The sequence below is a fragment of the Lutra lutra genome, chromosome 10 (genome assembly GCF_902655055.1).
Source record: "Lutra lutra chromosome 10, mLutLut1.2, whole genome shotgun sequence".
NCBI classification, from domain to species: Eukaryota; Metazoa; Chordata; class Mammalia; order Carnivora; family Mustelidae; genus Lutra; species Lutra lutra.
In genome coordinates this window covers 99,644,697-99,661,584 of record NC_062287.1, presented here as the reverse complement: position 1 = coordinate 99,661,584, position 16,888 = coordinate 99,644,697, and the positions used below count along the sequence as shown (strand labels likewise).

Here is a 16,888-nt window from a genome sequence, read left to right as displayed (position 1 = left end):
TAGAGTTGAGGATCATTTTCTGGCATCTTTATTCCATTCCATTGATCTATGTGTCTGTTTTTATGCCGATATCATAGTGTCTTAGGGACCATAGCTTTGTAATACAGCTAGAAGTCAGGCAACGTGATGCTCCTGCTTTGTTGTTCTTTTTCTACATTCCCTTGGTGATTTGGGGTCTTTTCTGGCTTCATACAACTTTTAGGATTGCTTGTTGCAGTTCACTGTGAGACAGGAATCCATCAAAATCCTAGAAGAAAACATAGGCAGTAAACTTTCTGAAATTGGCCACAGCAAATTCTTTCAAGACACTTCTCCAAAGGCAAGGGAAACAAAAGCAAAAATGAGCTTTTGGGAAATCATCAAGATAAAAACCATCTGCAGAGCAAATGACATAGTCAACAAAACTAAGAGGCAACCCATGGAATGGGAGAAGATATTTGCAAATGACATAACAGAAAAACAGCTGGTATCCAACATCAATAAATAACTTCTCAAACTCAACACCCTCAAACCAAATAATCCCGTCAAGAAATGGGCAGAAGTCATGGACAGACAATTCTCCAAAGAAGACTTCCAACAATATCTGGTGCATGATAAACAATGAATAAACAAGCAAAAAAGAAAGAAAGAAAGAAAAGAAAGAAAGAAAGAAAGAAAGAAAGAAAGAAAGAAAGAAAGAAAGAAAGAAAGAGTAAAGGAAGGTGAAAAAAGTTAATAAAAATGTATAGCAAAAATATACTGGGTTGAAGGATTTTTTTTTCGTATTTTTATCTGATTCAGACTTTGAGATTTCAAGCTAGATCTCTTTCAAGAACCACAATCTGTTTTAACTCCTGCTTAAGAAGTATGATGATAAAGTAATTGAAACAGATTCTCAGTGAAGGAACAAATAGCTTACCTTGATAGTCTCCTGCTATCAGCAACATTTCATCATATAGTTGGGAGCTGTTCATGTTACTTTTCTCTTTTAATTAGTTAATTTTTGATAATATTTCATTATGAAAGGTATTTTTAAATACATGGCTACATCTACACACACACACACAAAAAAAATAAAAACACTAAAAATAAAGATATTCCACTTATTCCTTCCATCAATCACTCATTAATCAACAGAAATTTCTTGAACCCAAAGAAGGTATTGGACACATTGATGGTTTCTGGGCCTTCAATGATAACTAGTGAGGAACTAGGTCTTGTCTTCACAGAGCTTCAAACCCACTGACAGACACCCAGAGGGGAGCAGAAAATGACAGCACCATGTTATATATGCTAAGGTAGCAACTTCACAGGGTGCTGTGAGCATGTTTGAGGGACACACAACAAAGGCTAGAGGGTTCAGGAAAGGTTCCAAGATGAAAAGACATACAAAAGAGAACCTGAAAGATGGAATCAAGTCAGCAGTGTGAATGTGTTCACATTATTTGGTGTAAGAGTATTCATGCAAAAGAGACTATGTAACAAATGCCAGGGGGTGAAAATCAGTATGCAAGAAACCTCATGAATTCAGTGTGGCTATAGTTGTTGATTCATCTATTCAATCAACAATTATTTATTATACTATCACTATGTGCCAGGCAATGTGTTAAACAATAAGCTTATAAAAGATAAATAGCTGAATATGAACTTGGAGGGACAGGAGCAGAGAAGATGATGAAGAGTCTCATAATCCTGTTAAAGATTACTGCTAAATACCCTGAGGCACACATTAGAAGACCTTTTGATCCAATGAGTGATGCAGTCTGACTTGTTTGAAATGATAACCATATGGGTTATCAGTGTGGGAAATGGAATGAGGGGAACAAGAGTGACAGCAGAATGTTACTGAAATGACTCGGGTGTGAAAGGATAGAACCCGGAAGTCTGGTGGTGCCAGTGAGGATACAGAATGTGGTAGACCCTGTTGTGTCCAGCCCCACTTCCTAGCTGCTCTGTCTCTGGGCTACTAAGAGGTCAGAGCTCAGTGTCCCACCTTCTGTACAGGTGCCCCAGGACAAAATTATAGGCTATTCCCACAATCCCAGGACCCATAAGGGACCAATGAATGACAGACTGGTCCCATTGCCTCAGCTGGAACCAGTCCTATATTACAATATATATCCCAGAGTTCTCATGGTTACAGGATAAAGCCAAGCCCCAACTGGGACCATAACCTTCTTCCTGTATTGTAGTCAGCTTCTCTCAACCCTTGTCCATAGAAATCACTTTCATGAAAATACTCAACTGAGAATCTACCTAGAGAAACCAAACTATCAAAAAGATAGATTTTAAGAAATATTTATGAAAAAAAAAAATAAAACAGAAGAACTTGACATGGGATGAAGATTTAAAAAGAAATCATGGAGGAAAACCAGATTCTTCCTTTGACGACTGGGAGGATGAGGGAATAGAGACAATGAGTCTTCTTTGCCAGTTTAAATGGCTTCTCCCTCTTAATCTGAAGGGAGATTAATTAACTCTGCATTGCCTAAGGAAACTTTAATGCTCTTCTCCCAGGCATTTCCCTTAAAAGAAAGGGCTGATTCTCCTCAGGACCTATCCCCCCACCACCCTCTTTACTTCTAGACCTATAACTAAGACACGAGTCCCAGCAGAACTCCAAAGCTGAGGTTATAAGTGTGGCTGACCCATGAGGAGCACACTACATTCCAAAGTAATGATGTGCTTTCTAATTTAAAAGGACAGAAATAGGATAATTATGGAAGAAACATAAAATTCAATCAAGCCAAATATCTTGATATGAGTTCACTAAAAATAGTAAATGAGGAACTGAGTAAAAGTTAACAGTTTTTCTGCATGGAGGCTGAAATAGGAAACAAAATGTGACCCACATTAAGCAAATTAGAATTTGACCTGACTTTCTTATAGGGAAGGGATAGATTTAAAGCCATAGGGAGATTGGAATGTTAGAATGGATTTGTTATTTGAGATCTGCTAAACCTCCCTGGGAGGGTCCAGAAGACATATCTTTTAGCATGACTGTGAGAAATAAATTTGTCATGCTAGTCCCAGCATCCTTGAAAACCTCTGTGATCACTGTATTTTTGTAGACCAGACTGTTATTGTCACTAAACTGGGAAATCCCAATGCAAAGGGAGATAGTTTACCCCATGTAATAGTTGTCAAATGGTAGCACTCAAGCTCCTTAAAGGTAAGGTAGGCATGCTTCCCAAAGAGGACAGAAGACTCAATACAACAATCAGAATAATCAATACACTTCCAATGAGGTAGGCACATGCTGTGAGGAGCACTGGATTTTAGACTTAACTAATAAATCATTAAAACTACATCACAAACTAATTATGTACCATACAGTGGCTAACTGAACATAAAAAAAACAGTATATTTATGATGAACACTGAGTAATGTAAAGAATTACTGAATTACTACATTGATTATCAGAAGATAGTAGAACACCATATGATAACTGTACTGGAATTAAACTTTTTAAAATAAAATATACTAAAAAAAAAAAGAATGTTGGCTAGTTTTTCCAATCATCCTACAAGTCAGTTAGAGAGGAAGCCTATTCAAGTCTTTCTTGATCTGGGTTAGCAAAACAAAACCAAACAAACAAGCAAAAAAAAGTCTAGGTAAAGAAAACAGAATTTTAATTTTTAAATTTTTTTTTTGTGTTATATTAGTCACCATACAATACACTTGTTTTTAATGTAGTGTTCCAACATTCATTGTTTACATATAACACCTAGTGCTCCAGATATACATGCCCTCCTTAATAATCAACACCAGGCTTACCCACTCCCCTACCCACTTCCCTCTAAAACCCTCATTTGGTTTCTCAGAATCCACAGTCTCTCATGGTTCAACTCCCCCCAACCCCAACTTTTCCTTTACTTCACCTAATATCCTCCATGTTATTCCCTATGTTCCACAAGTAAGAGAAACCATATGGTAATTGATTTTCTCTGACTGACTTATTTCACTCAACATAATCTCCTCTAGTCCCAACAGAATAGACTTCTACCCGCTAAAGCTACTATGTGCATGACCACTGCTAAGTGCCAACTCAGCAGATGCAACCTGAAGTCCCCGATATGGCAGCATTCCCTGACATGATCAACTTGGGTGCAGGTTGATTACATTGGAATGTTTCCATCATGGAAGGGCAGCATTTTGTCCTGACTGCCATAGACCTTCCTTCGGATAGGGATTTGCCTTCCCTACATGCAATGCTGCTGAAAAAACTACATCCATGGACTTAGAGAATTTTTTTTTACCACAAATCATAGCATTTCACACAACATTGCTTCTGAACAATAATCTCTCTTCACAGTAAATGAACTGCCACAATGGGTCCATACTTATGGAATTCATTGGTCTTACTATATTTCTTGCTATGTTGAAGCAATTCCTCTCATAAAAAGGTAGAATGACATCCTGCAGAATTACTTATAATATGAGCTAGGTAGCAATACCTATCAGGGTTGGAGCAAGGGTCTTCAGTTGTCTGAAAGGTCATATATGCTCTGAATAAGCATCCAGGCCATATTGCTGCTTCTCCCATAGCATTGTCCTGTAATCAAAGGATAGAAATGGGAGAGGCAACATGCATTACTACCCTTAGTTACCCACTAGCAAAATTTGTGCTTCCTGTTGCCATTTACTCATGCTTTTCTTCCTTCAAGGTCTGCATTCCAAAGGGACAAATGCTTCTAGCGGTAGACACAAAAACATTCTATGGAACAGAGGGTTAAGACTGCTGCCTGACCACTTTGGGCAGCTCATGCATTTACGTCAATAGACAAAGAAGGAGGTTGCTGTGCTAGCTGGGGTGATTGATTTTGGCAACCAAGGAGAAATTGGACTACTACTCCACAATGGAGGTAAGAAAAAGTATATCTAGAAAACAGGAGATCTGACAGGACCACACTTACTATCACCATACCCTGTGATTAAGATCAATGGAATATAACAACAACCCAATCTAGGCAGAACTATTAATGACCCAGACCCTTCAGTAATGAAGTTTTGTGTCACCCCATCTGTAAAGAAGCATGGCCAATTTTGGTGCTTGTTGAAGGCACATTGAATATAGAATGGGTAACAAAAGAAAGTATTTATGAATTAGTCATGTGACTGTTACAAAAATGAAGACTGTAATTATTGTATTTACTCCTTATATCAAGAATGTGTTTGTTTATGTGAATATATATATATATATATATATAAAATCAAAAGCTTTATTTTCTTCCCTTTTTTATCTTATCATGACACTGAAGATATATTGAATTTCTGTCATAGCATTTTAATATTCTTATTTTCCATTGTACTGTTTGTCTTACTGAATATCAAGGGGAAAAGTAAAAATCATTCAAAAAATTACATTTCCTTCCTCTGGAACTTTTAGAAAATTTTCAGTTGTATGCAGGATTGTTTTATGATGTTAGGTGGAATTATGACCTTGTGTTTTCTTTATTTAGAGATTAAGTATGGCTTAAGGAGATGTGTCTAGGTGCCAGTGGGTAAACAATGAACTTGTACTGGTTAGTTTTGTGTGTTAACATGCCTAGCTCACAGGGTGCTCAAATATTTGTTCAACTATTGTTTTGGGTTGTGACTATAAGCTTTTTCTGAATGATATTAATTTTGAATTGGTAGACTGAATAAAGTAGATTGCCTTCACTAATGTGTAGTCCTCATCTAACTAAATGACAATTATAGAAGGCTAACCTCCCCTGAGTAAGAGGGAAATCTCCTTCCTGAGAGCCTTCCAACTAACCGTTAGCTCTCCCTGTCTGATGACTTGCCCTGTGACACATTAACTCTTCCTGATCTAAGGAGTCTCCTGCCTATGGACCTGTACTGGGACATAGGCTTTTACTGGTTTATAGTAGTTTCTGGTCTTTAGACTCAAAATGTGAGTCTAAATCTAAATCTAATCTGCACAGTCTTTAGACTGTGCAGATATTGCACTTGCCAGCTTCCATTTACATGAAAGTCAATTCTTTTCAATAAACCTCTTTGTGTGTGTGTGTAAGAGTGTGTGTGTGTGTGTGTGTGTGTGTGTGTGTGTGTACTCCAAATGATTAGAAATTTTCAAGGATCAGGAGACTCAATATTGTCTAGAAGTCAATGGTATCTTAAATGTTGCACATTTAATACAACCCCTGTCAAAATTCCAATGACAAAATTTGCTGGTTAAAAAATCAGCTGAAAGATTCATATGAATTCTCAAGGGATTTTTAATAAAAAAAATTCTTGTAAAGAAGTTGGGGCAATTGGATGGCTCAGTCCATTTATTGTCTGTCTTCTGCTCATGTCATGATTCCAGGATTCTGGGATCAAGCCCAATGTTGGGCTCCCTGCCAGGAAGCAAGGGATGCTTCTCCCTCTCCCTCTGTCTGCCAATCCCCTGCTTGTGTTTTCTCTCTGTCTTCTTTCTCTCTGTCAAATAAATAAATAAGTATCTTAAAAAAAAAAAAGGAAAAAGAAAAATTCTATGTCTCACATCTCCTTATTTTAAAACTTATTACAAGTCTACAGTAATCAAAATAGTGTGGTAATGGCATTAAGACAGACACACAGACAAATGGAATAGATTGCAGAGCCCAGAAATGCACCATTAAATATACAGTCACCTGACTTTCTACAAGGGTGTCAAGATCACCCAATAGGAAAACAATAGTTTACTTCAAAAAATAGTTTGGGGAAACTAAAGTTTTATGTGCAAAAGAATGAAGGTAGACCACTACCTTACACCATAGACAAAATAAACTCAAAGAGATCAAAGACCTGAGTACAGAGTTAAAAATGTAAAAGGTTTATTTTTTTTTTAAAGATTTTACTTATTTGTTTGACACAGAGCAAGCAAGACAGATAGAGAGCAAGGATAGCTGGGGGTGGGGGGGCGCCTGGTGGCTCAGTCCTTAAGCATCTGCCTTCAGCTCAGTTCATGATCCCAGAGTTATGGAATCCAGCCCTTCATTGAACTCTTGGCTCTGTGGGAAGCCTGTGTTTCCCTCTCCCACTGCTTGTGTTCCCTCTTTGGCTGTCTTTCTCTCTCTGTCAAATAAATAAAATTTAAAAATAAATACATAAAAGCACAAGCAAGTGGAATGGCATGCAGGTGAGAAGCAGGCTCCCGGCTGAGCAAAGAGCTTGATGCAGGGCTTAGTCCCAGAACCCTGGGATCATGACCTGGGCCAAAGGTAGCTGCTTAACTGACTGAGTCACCCAGGCCCCCCAAAACTATAAAATGTTTAGAAGAAAATATAAATGAAAAACAAAAGCTTTAAGACATTACCTTAGGAAACAATTTCTTGAATATGACCCCAAAACACATTATACAGAAGAAATAAATAAATAAATTGAACTAACTCAAAGTTAAAAACTTCTTAAAAGGGCCACAGTCAACAGAGTAAAAAAGCAACTCATTGAACTCCTAAAACTCAATATCAACAAAACACATGAAAAAAAAATTTTTCTCAAAAAAATATATACGAATGGGCAATGAGCACATGAAAAAATATCCAAGTTCACTAAACACACATGTGCATACTGTTCATAAGATTATAGGTGCAGCCACTATGAAAGACAGTAAGACATTCTTCAGAAAGTTAACAATACAATGACTAAGTGATCTCAAATTGCCACTTCCAGGTATATAGCAAAACCACTGGAAGTGGGGATTAAAAGAGATATGGGTACCCTCATGTCTATATCAGCATTAGTCCTGATAGCCAAAATAGGTAAGCAACTCAAGTGTCCATCAACATATGAACAAACATAATGTGGTACACATACAATGGAATATTATTCAGCATAGAAAAAGGAATTTTTGAGCCATGCTTCAAGACCAATACACTTTGATGACATATTAAATAAAATACGCCATTTATGTTTAATAAACTTTATATTAAAAAAAAAACTTTATTTATTTATTTATTTGACAGATAGAGATCACAAGTCGGGAGAGAGGCAGGCAGAGAGAGAGAGGAGGAGGAAGCAGTCTCCCTGCTGAGCAGAGAACCTGATGTGGGGCTCAATCCCAGGACCCTGGGATCATGACCCAAGCCAAAGGCAGAGGCTTTAACCCACTGAGCCACCCAGGTGCCCCAATAAACTTCATATTTTGTAAGGGGTTTCTATTCACAGGGAAATCCTATATGTTCTATGTTCAGTTTCCTCTGTTGCCATCTTACATAGAATAGTACATTAGTTCACAAGTAAATAACTTTATGGGAACACATTAACAACCATGTTTTATTCAGATTACTTTCACTAATGGCATTTTTCTTCTCCAGAATCTCATCCAGCATGCCACATTAAATTCAGTTGACGTGTCTTCTTCAGCACCTCCAGACAGTGAGTTTCTCTAGATAATCTCTTATTTATTTCAAGTAGAACAAACGTACAGCATTTTATTACTTTCAGGTGTGTAAAATAAGGATTCTACATTTCTATAGCCAACTCAGTGCCCATCACAATAATTCTGCTCGACTTTTCTTATTTTTTGATGAACATGACTGTTTTGAGCAGAACTAGTGATACATTTTATATAAAAACCTTCATTTGGGGTTTGTTTGATATTTTACTCAGGATTGGACTTTGCTTATGGGTTATTGGAGAGAGATCACAGGAGCAAAGTGCCATTTGCTTCAGATCATGCCAGTGGGTACCCATTTTCAATGTGACTCATCATTGTTGGTGTTAACCTTGATCACCTGGTTGAGGTAGTGTTTGCCACATTTCTCCTCTGTAAACATACTCCCCCGTCTGCCCCCTCCCCGTCCAATTTCACAGTGAGCCTTTGGAAGGAATTCACGTGTATACAACCTACAAATAAAAGATTGAGAGTTACCTATAACCCTTTGAGAGAAGATTACCTCTAATCTCAGTAGGGATTTTTTATATGGGAGATTTGTCTATTATTACCTAATTACTAGATGTTTATTTAAGTGTTTAGCATCATAATAAACATGTGGATTTTTAAATTATGAATTACATTTCAATTGTGTCATTTATTTTGTTCCTCAACTGTTTATAATTTTGCCCCTGGGAGTGTCTTCCCATTGGCTTTTGTGTCCCTTTGGCATATTCTAATCACAATGAATGTACGTGTGTGTGTGTGTGTGCGTGTGTGTATTTGTGTGTGTTTGTGTGTGTTAGCAATTCCTTACCTTGTAGAATTAAAAAAAAAAAAAAGTCTGATTGGGGCACCTGGGTAGCTCAGTCCATTAAGCTTCTTTCTTCAGCTCAGGTCATGATCTCAGGGGTGCTGGGATACAGCCCTGCATGGAGCTTCTTTCTCAGTGAGGAGCCTAGTTCTCCATCTCCCTCTGCCTGCCACTCTCCCAGCTTCTGCCCTCTCTCTCTCTCTCAGTCTCTCAGTTAAAAAAACAAGATGTTCCAGTTCATCTTGTATATTCGCTGCCTCAGACATAGAATCAGTCATTTATTTAAGAAGTCCAAATTCATTTTCTTGGATAATGGTATCAGGAACCATGGCCTGGCACTAGATCACTGTTCTTGTTGTTGCTGTTGTTGTCGTTTTTTGTTTGTTTGTTTGTTTGTTGTTTTTCTTTTTGTTTTTGTTGTTGTTTGTTTGTTTAATCCAGAGGACTTTGTTTTTTAAATTTTTATTTTTTAATTTATTTTCAGTGTTCCAGAATTCATTGTTTATGCACCACACCCAGTGCTCCATGCAATGTGTGCCCTCCACAATACCCACAACCAGGCTCAGCCAACCTCCCACTCTCCTCCCCTCCAAAACCCTCAGTTTGTTTCTCAGAGTCCACAGTCTCTCATGGTTCATCTCCCCCTTCAATTTCCCTCAACTCACTACTCCTCTCCATCTCCCCATGTCCTGATAATCACTGTTTTTTTACTGTTTTTTTCCCTTTAAATTATAGCTAAAAAGACACCGTTTCTGGCCCAAAGAAACACCTTTTCCCCATAATCCCCAAAAATAAATATTGAAGTTAAGCAGAGAGAGTCAATTATCATATGGTGGAGCATAAGAAATAACACGGAGGACATGGGGAGATGAAGAGGAGAAGGGAGTTGGGGGATTTGGAGGGGAGATGAAGCATGAGAGACTGTGGACTCTGAAAAACAATCTGAGAGTTTTGGTGGGGCAGGCGGTGGGAGGTTGGGTGAGCCTGGTGGTGGGTATTAAGGAGGGCATGTATTGCATGGAGCACTGGGTGTGGTACATAAACAATGAATTATGGGACACTGAAAAGAAATTTAAAAAGTAAATAAAAATCTAAAAAAAAATAAAAACCAAAAAAATAAATAAATAAATAAATTTTGAAGATTAAGTTTTTTATTACATCAAGCTCATGCTTCCTAATTAAAAGGGAAGGGGCACTTCAGGGAATGACCTTCCCCAGACTCCTATATTTTGCATCATTCATGTTTAAATACTACTACAGGAAAGGCAAAAGAGAGGCATTTCCCAGTCAACATTCCATGTGAGAGTTGATTTCAGAAAATGTGGGATGAATTCAGGACTATCTTTGTTTTCTGGCAGGAAGCAAGAACCTGAACATCAGTGACCTCAAAAGAGATCAGACAGAGTTTTAGAAACACTTTTTTTTTTAATTGACATTTGAGCAAAGTGTGGCAAAGTAACTTTGAGAAAAGAAGAGATGATTGAACTGCCCACTATTTGCATAAGCTCTTATCAAAACTGGTAAGATTTGTGTTGGGGATTAACATAACCTTGTTTAATAATCAGAGAAAGTTACCTGATAAATGCCACACTTGTGGCATTTGTGGAAGGATAGAAAGTTTAGGGAATTTTCTAGAAGTACATCACAATCTAAACTGAGTAGATGGAATACAAGATACACACATTGGCTTCTCATGGAGAGATAACCAAATAGAAATTATATCTATTCCAATGTTCCAGAAAATGCTCCATGAAGAAGATGATTTTACTTTGGATGGAGTAGGCTTCCTTTTTCAGTGGTAACTACATATTGAATAAGACCAAACACTATTAGATTGTATCAATGGGAAATTCTCTTAATTATTTCAATCATTTTATGATGCTTATTATTAAACATATACTTTTTAAAAACATGTACTTTTTATACTTCTTAAAATCAGCAGCGAACAGATAAAAATTCCCTTCCTTATGTTGCTTTGTTCAAAGTATGCTATTCTTCTATTTATTATTATATGAATGATACAAATGGCTTAGTCTATAACTCTCCCATAGATAGATGATAGGTGATATAGATAGATGATAGATCAATAGATAAATGATAGATCGATAGATGATAGATAGATGACAGATAGATAATAGGTAGATGGATATCATTTTTATAGTATTTAAATGTTAGAAACCATGGACAATATTCCATTCCTGTCTGTTGAAGAGCTGGATAAAGAGCATATCTGGTGAAATCCTAAGAGTGCAGGGCAAACTGTAGTGAATGTCAGTGTGGTTGAGATATGATGTGGTTAAGAGCCTTGAGTCCAAAACTGCCTCTAGAGCTGACTCACCCTCTTACACAGACATTTAAATCTTACTCTGGTCCGGGGAATTTTGCTGTTTCTGCAGTCTGTCAGAAGATAGTTGTTATCATCCAGTAATATGCCAATGTGATTAACAAACCATGTACTAAGAGAAGGTTTTTAAACGCTTTATTTTCAATGCAGCATCATTATGACATATTTTCAATTACTAAAGGGAACATTTTAAAAGGTAAGTCATCCTCCTAACTTTGATTCCAAGAATACAGTTTCCCCGCCCTGAAGTCATATTATGCAATCTCAGTACTCTCTTAAATATAATTGATATGAGACCATGAGTGTGTGATATATATTGTTCTGTTCTTAATGAAAATGTTACCATCCTCAGCATACAGTCCTGAATTCTATCATTTCACAACATATTTTAGAAACCGTTACACATGTATAACCACTGCTTTTTTTTTTTTTTTTTTGATGATTGCATAAAACACTGTCCCCGACTCACTTAGGTTCCTTCTGATGGGCATTGAAGTGGTCTCTTACCTTTTGCCAACATGGAAAGGACTACTGTGATTGTCTTTGTGTCTGTGAGTGAGACTACTTACAGCAAATGGAAGCACTAGACTTGTGTCTATTTTCCATTGAAATAGCCTGAATGCTGAAAATCACTCCCTGAGAGATGGCATCCCCTTAAACTCCTACCAAGAATGTGTGGGATCAATTATTTCCGACAGCATTTTCAGCAGTGTTCATTAAGAGGCATTTATCCAAAAAAGGTCTCTTGGTTAATATGACAGGTGAAAGGATATATAATTGGAATTTAAATTAAATGTATTTTTTTAGTAATGAAATTGATAATCTTTACAAATTATGTTTAATGAGAAGACTTTCTTTTAAAATCAGTTCTTTTGCCCATTTTCATTTGCACTGGTTTATTTTTAAAGATTTTGTTTATTTATTTATTTAAAGGGAGAACCAAACCAGGGAAAGGGGCAGAAGGAAAGAGACAGATAGAATCTTGTTCTGTACCCAGCATGAAGCCCAGTGTGGGACTTAATCTCACAACACTGAGATCATGATCTGAGTGGAAATCAAGAGTCGGACACTTAACCAGCTGGGACACCCAAGTACTCTCTTCACTGTGTTTTTAAAAATTGACCTCTGAAATGCATTACTATTTTAGAAAATTATGTTTTTATCTTGAATACATGTTGTAAAAGTACATAATGCCTTAGCACTTATGCATTTAACTGTGCTACTATATGGAAAATGTATGTGAAGAGGACAGAGAAGGTTTATTCCACTGTTTGGCAGATATAAATAAATATTAGTTACCTCTTGTTTCTAACTTCTCTTACTTAAGTCCTAATATGGGATACTCAAGAAAATAGATTTCAGGAATTCTATTGAAAAGTTTCAGCTATGACTTGGAAATTCCTTAGCTTATTTTCTAAATCCCTGGTGCTTAAAATAACATGAAATGTGAAAGAATATTTTGACTTATGCCAATTGTTTTCTATTTGCCCTTTATTTTAGTCTCAGTCTCTCCTTGTGCCTTAAGAAAATATGTGGATAGATTAATTGATATATTAAACTAGGCAAAGAATTTAACTTTGTACAAAATAGTATAATTTTTAAAGTACAAAGTTTTGTAACACGAAATGAATTTAAAACTATACAAAACTAGAAATTATTGAGAGTTAAAGTAACAGGAAATAAACAGTCAAGGTAACAGATGTAAATACATTTCATGATAGACTGGACCAATTGACTGAATTCTCACTGCTAAAATAAGGTTCTCACTTGTTCTCTGTCTCTCTCTCTTTCTCTCTCTCTCCCCCTTTTAGGTTTCATTATGGAAAATACTATCAGATGTTTCTACAACATTCCTTGAATGTTCAGAATATTATTAGGAGACACTTCACAACTGATTTATCAGGTTCAAATGGTGTGAGTGCACATTATGCAAAACATGCATGATTTTTCTTCATTTGTCTACATGCTACCCTAACTGGTCCTTGCTGTAAACTAAACAAAGATATTCAGCTCAGAAAGATAACCTCTTACCAAATCCCCTAAATTAATATTTATTATGCCTGAGGAATCAGGTACTGTTTCATTATTGATATATTTCACTACTTCCATTAGCAATTAGGTGAATAGATTGTGAATGAATTTTATGTCTTGCACTTTATTCAAAAGAAAACAACACAAAAGGTAAGGGATTACCCACTGGTAAGTGGCACATCCATTATCAAGCATATGGATTTGAGCCTCCAAATGGAGTATTCACTTCATATTGTTTTTTTCTTTGCAGATTATTTTTAACCAGTGCTTTCTCCACTTTGCCTGAAAAAATGTGGCAAAATATCAGCGTAACTGAATTCATACTGTTAGGATTGGCCCAAGAGCCTATGAAAAAGAAGATGGTATTTGTAATCTTCTTCATTTTCTATGTGGGAACCATGATAGGGAATTTGCTTATTATTGTGACCATCAAGTTCAGCCGGACACTTCGGAGCCCCATGTATTATTTCCTATTTTACTTGTCCCTTGCTGATTCCTGCTTCTCAACTACAACAGCCCCCAGACTAATTGTGGATTCACTCTCTGCACAAAGAACCATATCTTACAACGAATGCATGGTTCAAGTCTTTGCACTACATTTATTTGGCTGTATGGAGATCTTTGTGCTCATCCTCATGGCTGTGGATCGCTATGTGGCCATTTGTAAGCCCTTACATTACTCAACCATCATGAGACAACAGGTCTGCACCACCCTGATCATTCTTGCATGGATAGGGTCTTTTATCCATTCTATAGCCCAGATTATCTTGGCATTGAGAATGCCTTTCTGTGGACCCAATTTGATTGATCATTACTGCTGTGATTTGCAGCCCTTGCTGGAACTTGCTTGCATGGACAAATATATGATCAATTTATTGATGGTGTCTAACAGTGGGGCCATTTGCTCAAGCAGTTTTGTGATTCTGATGATCTCATACATTGTCATCTTGCATTCACTGAGGAACCACAGTGCAGAAGGAAGGAAAAAAGCTCTCTCTACTTGCACTTCTCACATCATAGTAGTAATCTTATTCTTTGGTCCATGTATATTCATATATACACGTCCCCCAACCACTTTCCCCATGGACAAGATGGTGACTGTATTTTATACTATTGGAACCCCTTTTCTCAACCCACTCATCTACACACTGAGGAATGCAGAAGTGAAAAGTGCCATGAGAAAGCTCTGGCATATTAAAATTACCACAGAAAGCAAAAAATGAATTGAGGGCTTTAGCTGATTCCTTAAACCTGTACAGATATTAAATATAATAGTGTACATCCTGACTTGCCCAACACTCTCTAATATAATAAATAATAAATATGATTTCCTTATTTTTTTCTCTACCTCTTTCCTCAAACTTGTAGCTTTCCTCATAATGCCAGCCTGGTTCCCTCTTTCCCTGAGAGCTCAAGTTTGACACTATGGGTTATGAAATGCTCATATTTCATAATATGAAATATAAGTTGCAGAAGTCTCTTGCTATAGCTCCTATAGGAAGAGCTATATATATCCTCCTATAGGAGCTACAACAAGAGACTTCTGCAACTCTAAAAGGAAAAGAAGTGAAATAACCTACGGGGTCAAAACTACCTCAGAAATTACAATACATCATAGATGCAACATATTTTCTGAGATTGTAGTACAGAAAGGTAGAACCTAATTTAAAGGGAAAAAAGTGTATATTATTTCATCTTAAATTGGGTTTATCAATGGAATAAATGAAAGCATGAGAGGCATTCAGAAATACTTAGTGAACTCGTCTCTAGTTAACAGAGTTAGAGAGAATGTACTTTTGCAGCAGGAAGCCACTTTATCTGTGCTTTCCTAGAGAAGGTGTAGTGTTTCTTGACAAGTTAGAATTACCAATAGAATTTCGATGCTTAGAGTGAGCAAAGTAGATTATCAGCCTCTCTTCAAATATGTGCATGCCAGGGGTGATATCATGAAGTTTTAAAATTCATTCTTTTTAGAGAGTACAAAAATATTAAATCAAAGGTACACATGCACCTCAGTATTTATAGGAGCAATATCTATAATAACAAAATTATGGAAAGAACCCATTTCCATCAAATGATGAACTGGGTAAATACATGACTATATATATATATATATATGTATATATATATATATATATGGTGTATTACTCAGTTATAAATAAGAATGAGAAATGAGATCTAGTCATTTGCAATGACAAGGAGCTAGAGGGTAATATGATAAATAAAACAAGTCAGAGAATAAAAATTCCATATGATTTCACTCATGTAAAAATTAAGAAAAAAATGGGTTTAGTAAAAACATAGAGAAGGGGCAATTCAAAAAACAAATTCTTAACTATAAAGACCAAACTGCTAGTTACCAGAGAGGAGGTGGGTAGGAGGACAGTTAAGTACATGATGGGGATAAAGGAGTACACTCGTCATAATGAGCACTGGGTATGTGGTAGGTAAGTGTTGAATCACTAAATTGTACACCTGAAACTCCTATTAGGCTGTATGTGAACCAACTGAAATTTAAATAAAAACAATAAATAAATAAAATTCATTGATATCAGTGTATTCAAGTATAACACATCTTTAGTAACTGTGACAAGATTCTATTTCATTTTTAATGCTGTTCTCTATTTAACTGGAAAGCTTTTCAAAACCAATATTTTCTTCTTGTCAAAGATTGCTTTTTAATTTTTTTTAATTTTATCATGTTATATTCATCACCATGCAGTACATCACTAGTTTTGATGTAGTGTTCCATGATTCACTGTTTGCATATAACACCCAGTGCTCCATGCAATATGTGCCCTCCTTAATACCCATTGTTTTAAAATAAAATCATTAAAATACCATGGTTTTAGTGTTCTCACTACTTTTTGCTTTTGGAGGATATTATGAAGGCTACTGATTGCATTAGTGTCCCGAAGTTGGCACATTGATGTACAACAATTATATATATATATATATATATATATATATATATATATCACCATAATCTAACTAATTAGCACATCTATCTTCTCTGTATAGTTACTACTGTGTGTGTGTTTTTATGTGTGTGCGCACAAGATTTCATTTAAGATCTATCCTTTTTGTAATTCCAAGTATACATACAGAATGGTTAACTATAGTGGCCTTGCTATATATTAGATCTCTAGAGTTATTCATTCTATGTAACTGAAGCCACGCACCCTAGAGACAACATCTCTCCATTTCCCCCAGTGCCTGGCCCCTGGTAACACCATTCTACTCCCTGCTTCTCTGAATTGAACTATATCCTTTCCATATATAAGTGAATCTTTCAAAACATCTCTTTCTATGTCTTGCATGTTCTATTTAACATCAAGCCCTCCAGCTCCATCCATGATATTGCAAATGGCAGAGT

The 16,888-nt window shown here is 36.4% G+C and overlaps 1 protein-coding gene across 1 annotated transcript; it reads left to right on the top strand.

Moving 5' to 3' along the window:
• The first annotated feature begins 13,802 nt into the window (after window positions 1-13,802).
• LOC125078568 (olfactory receptor 4C11-like) lies at window positions 13,803-14,735 on the top strand. The gene has a single exon (XM_047691457.1). The coding sequence runs from the start codon at window positions 13,803-13,805 to the stop codon at window positions 14,733-14,735; it is 933 nt and encodes a 310-aa protein (XP_047547413.1).
• The last annotated feature ends 2,153 nt before the right edge of the window (window positions 14,736-16,888 follow it).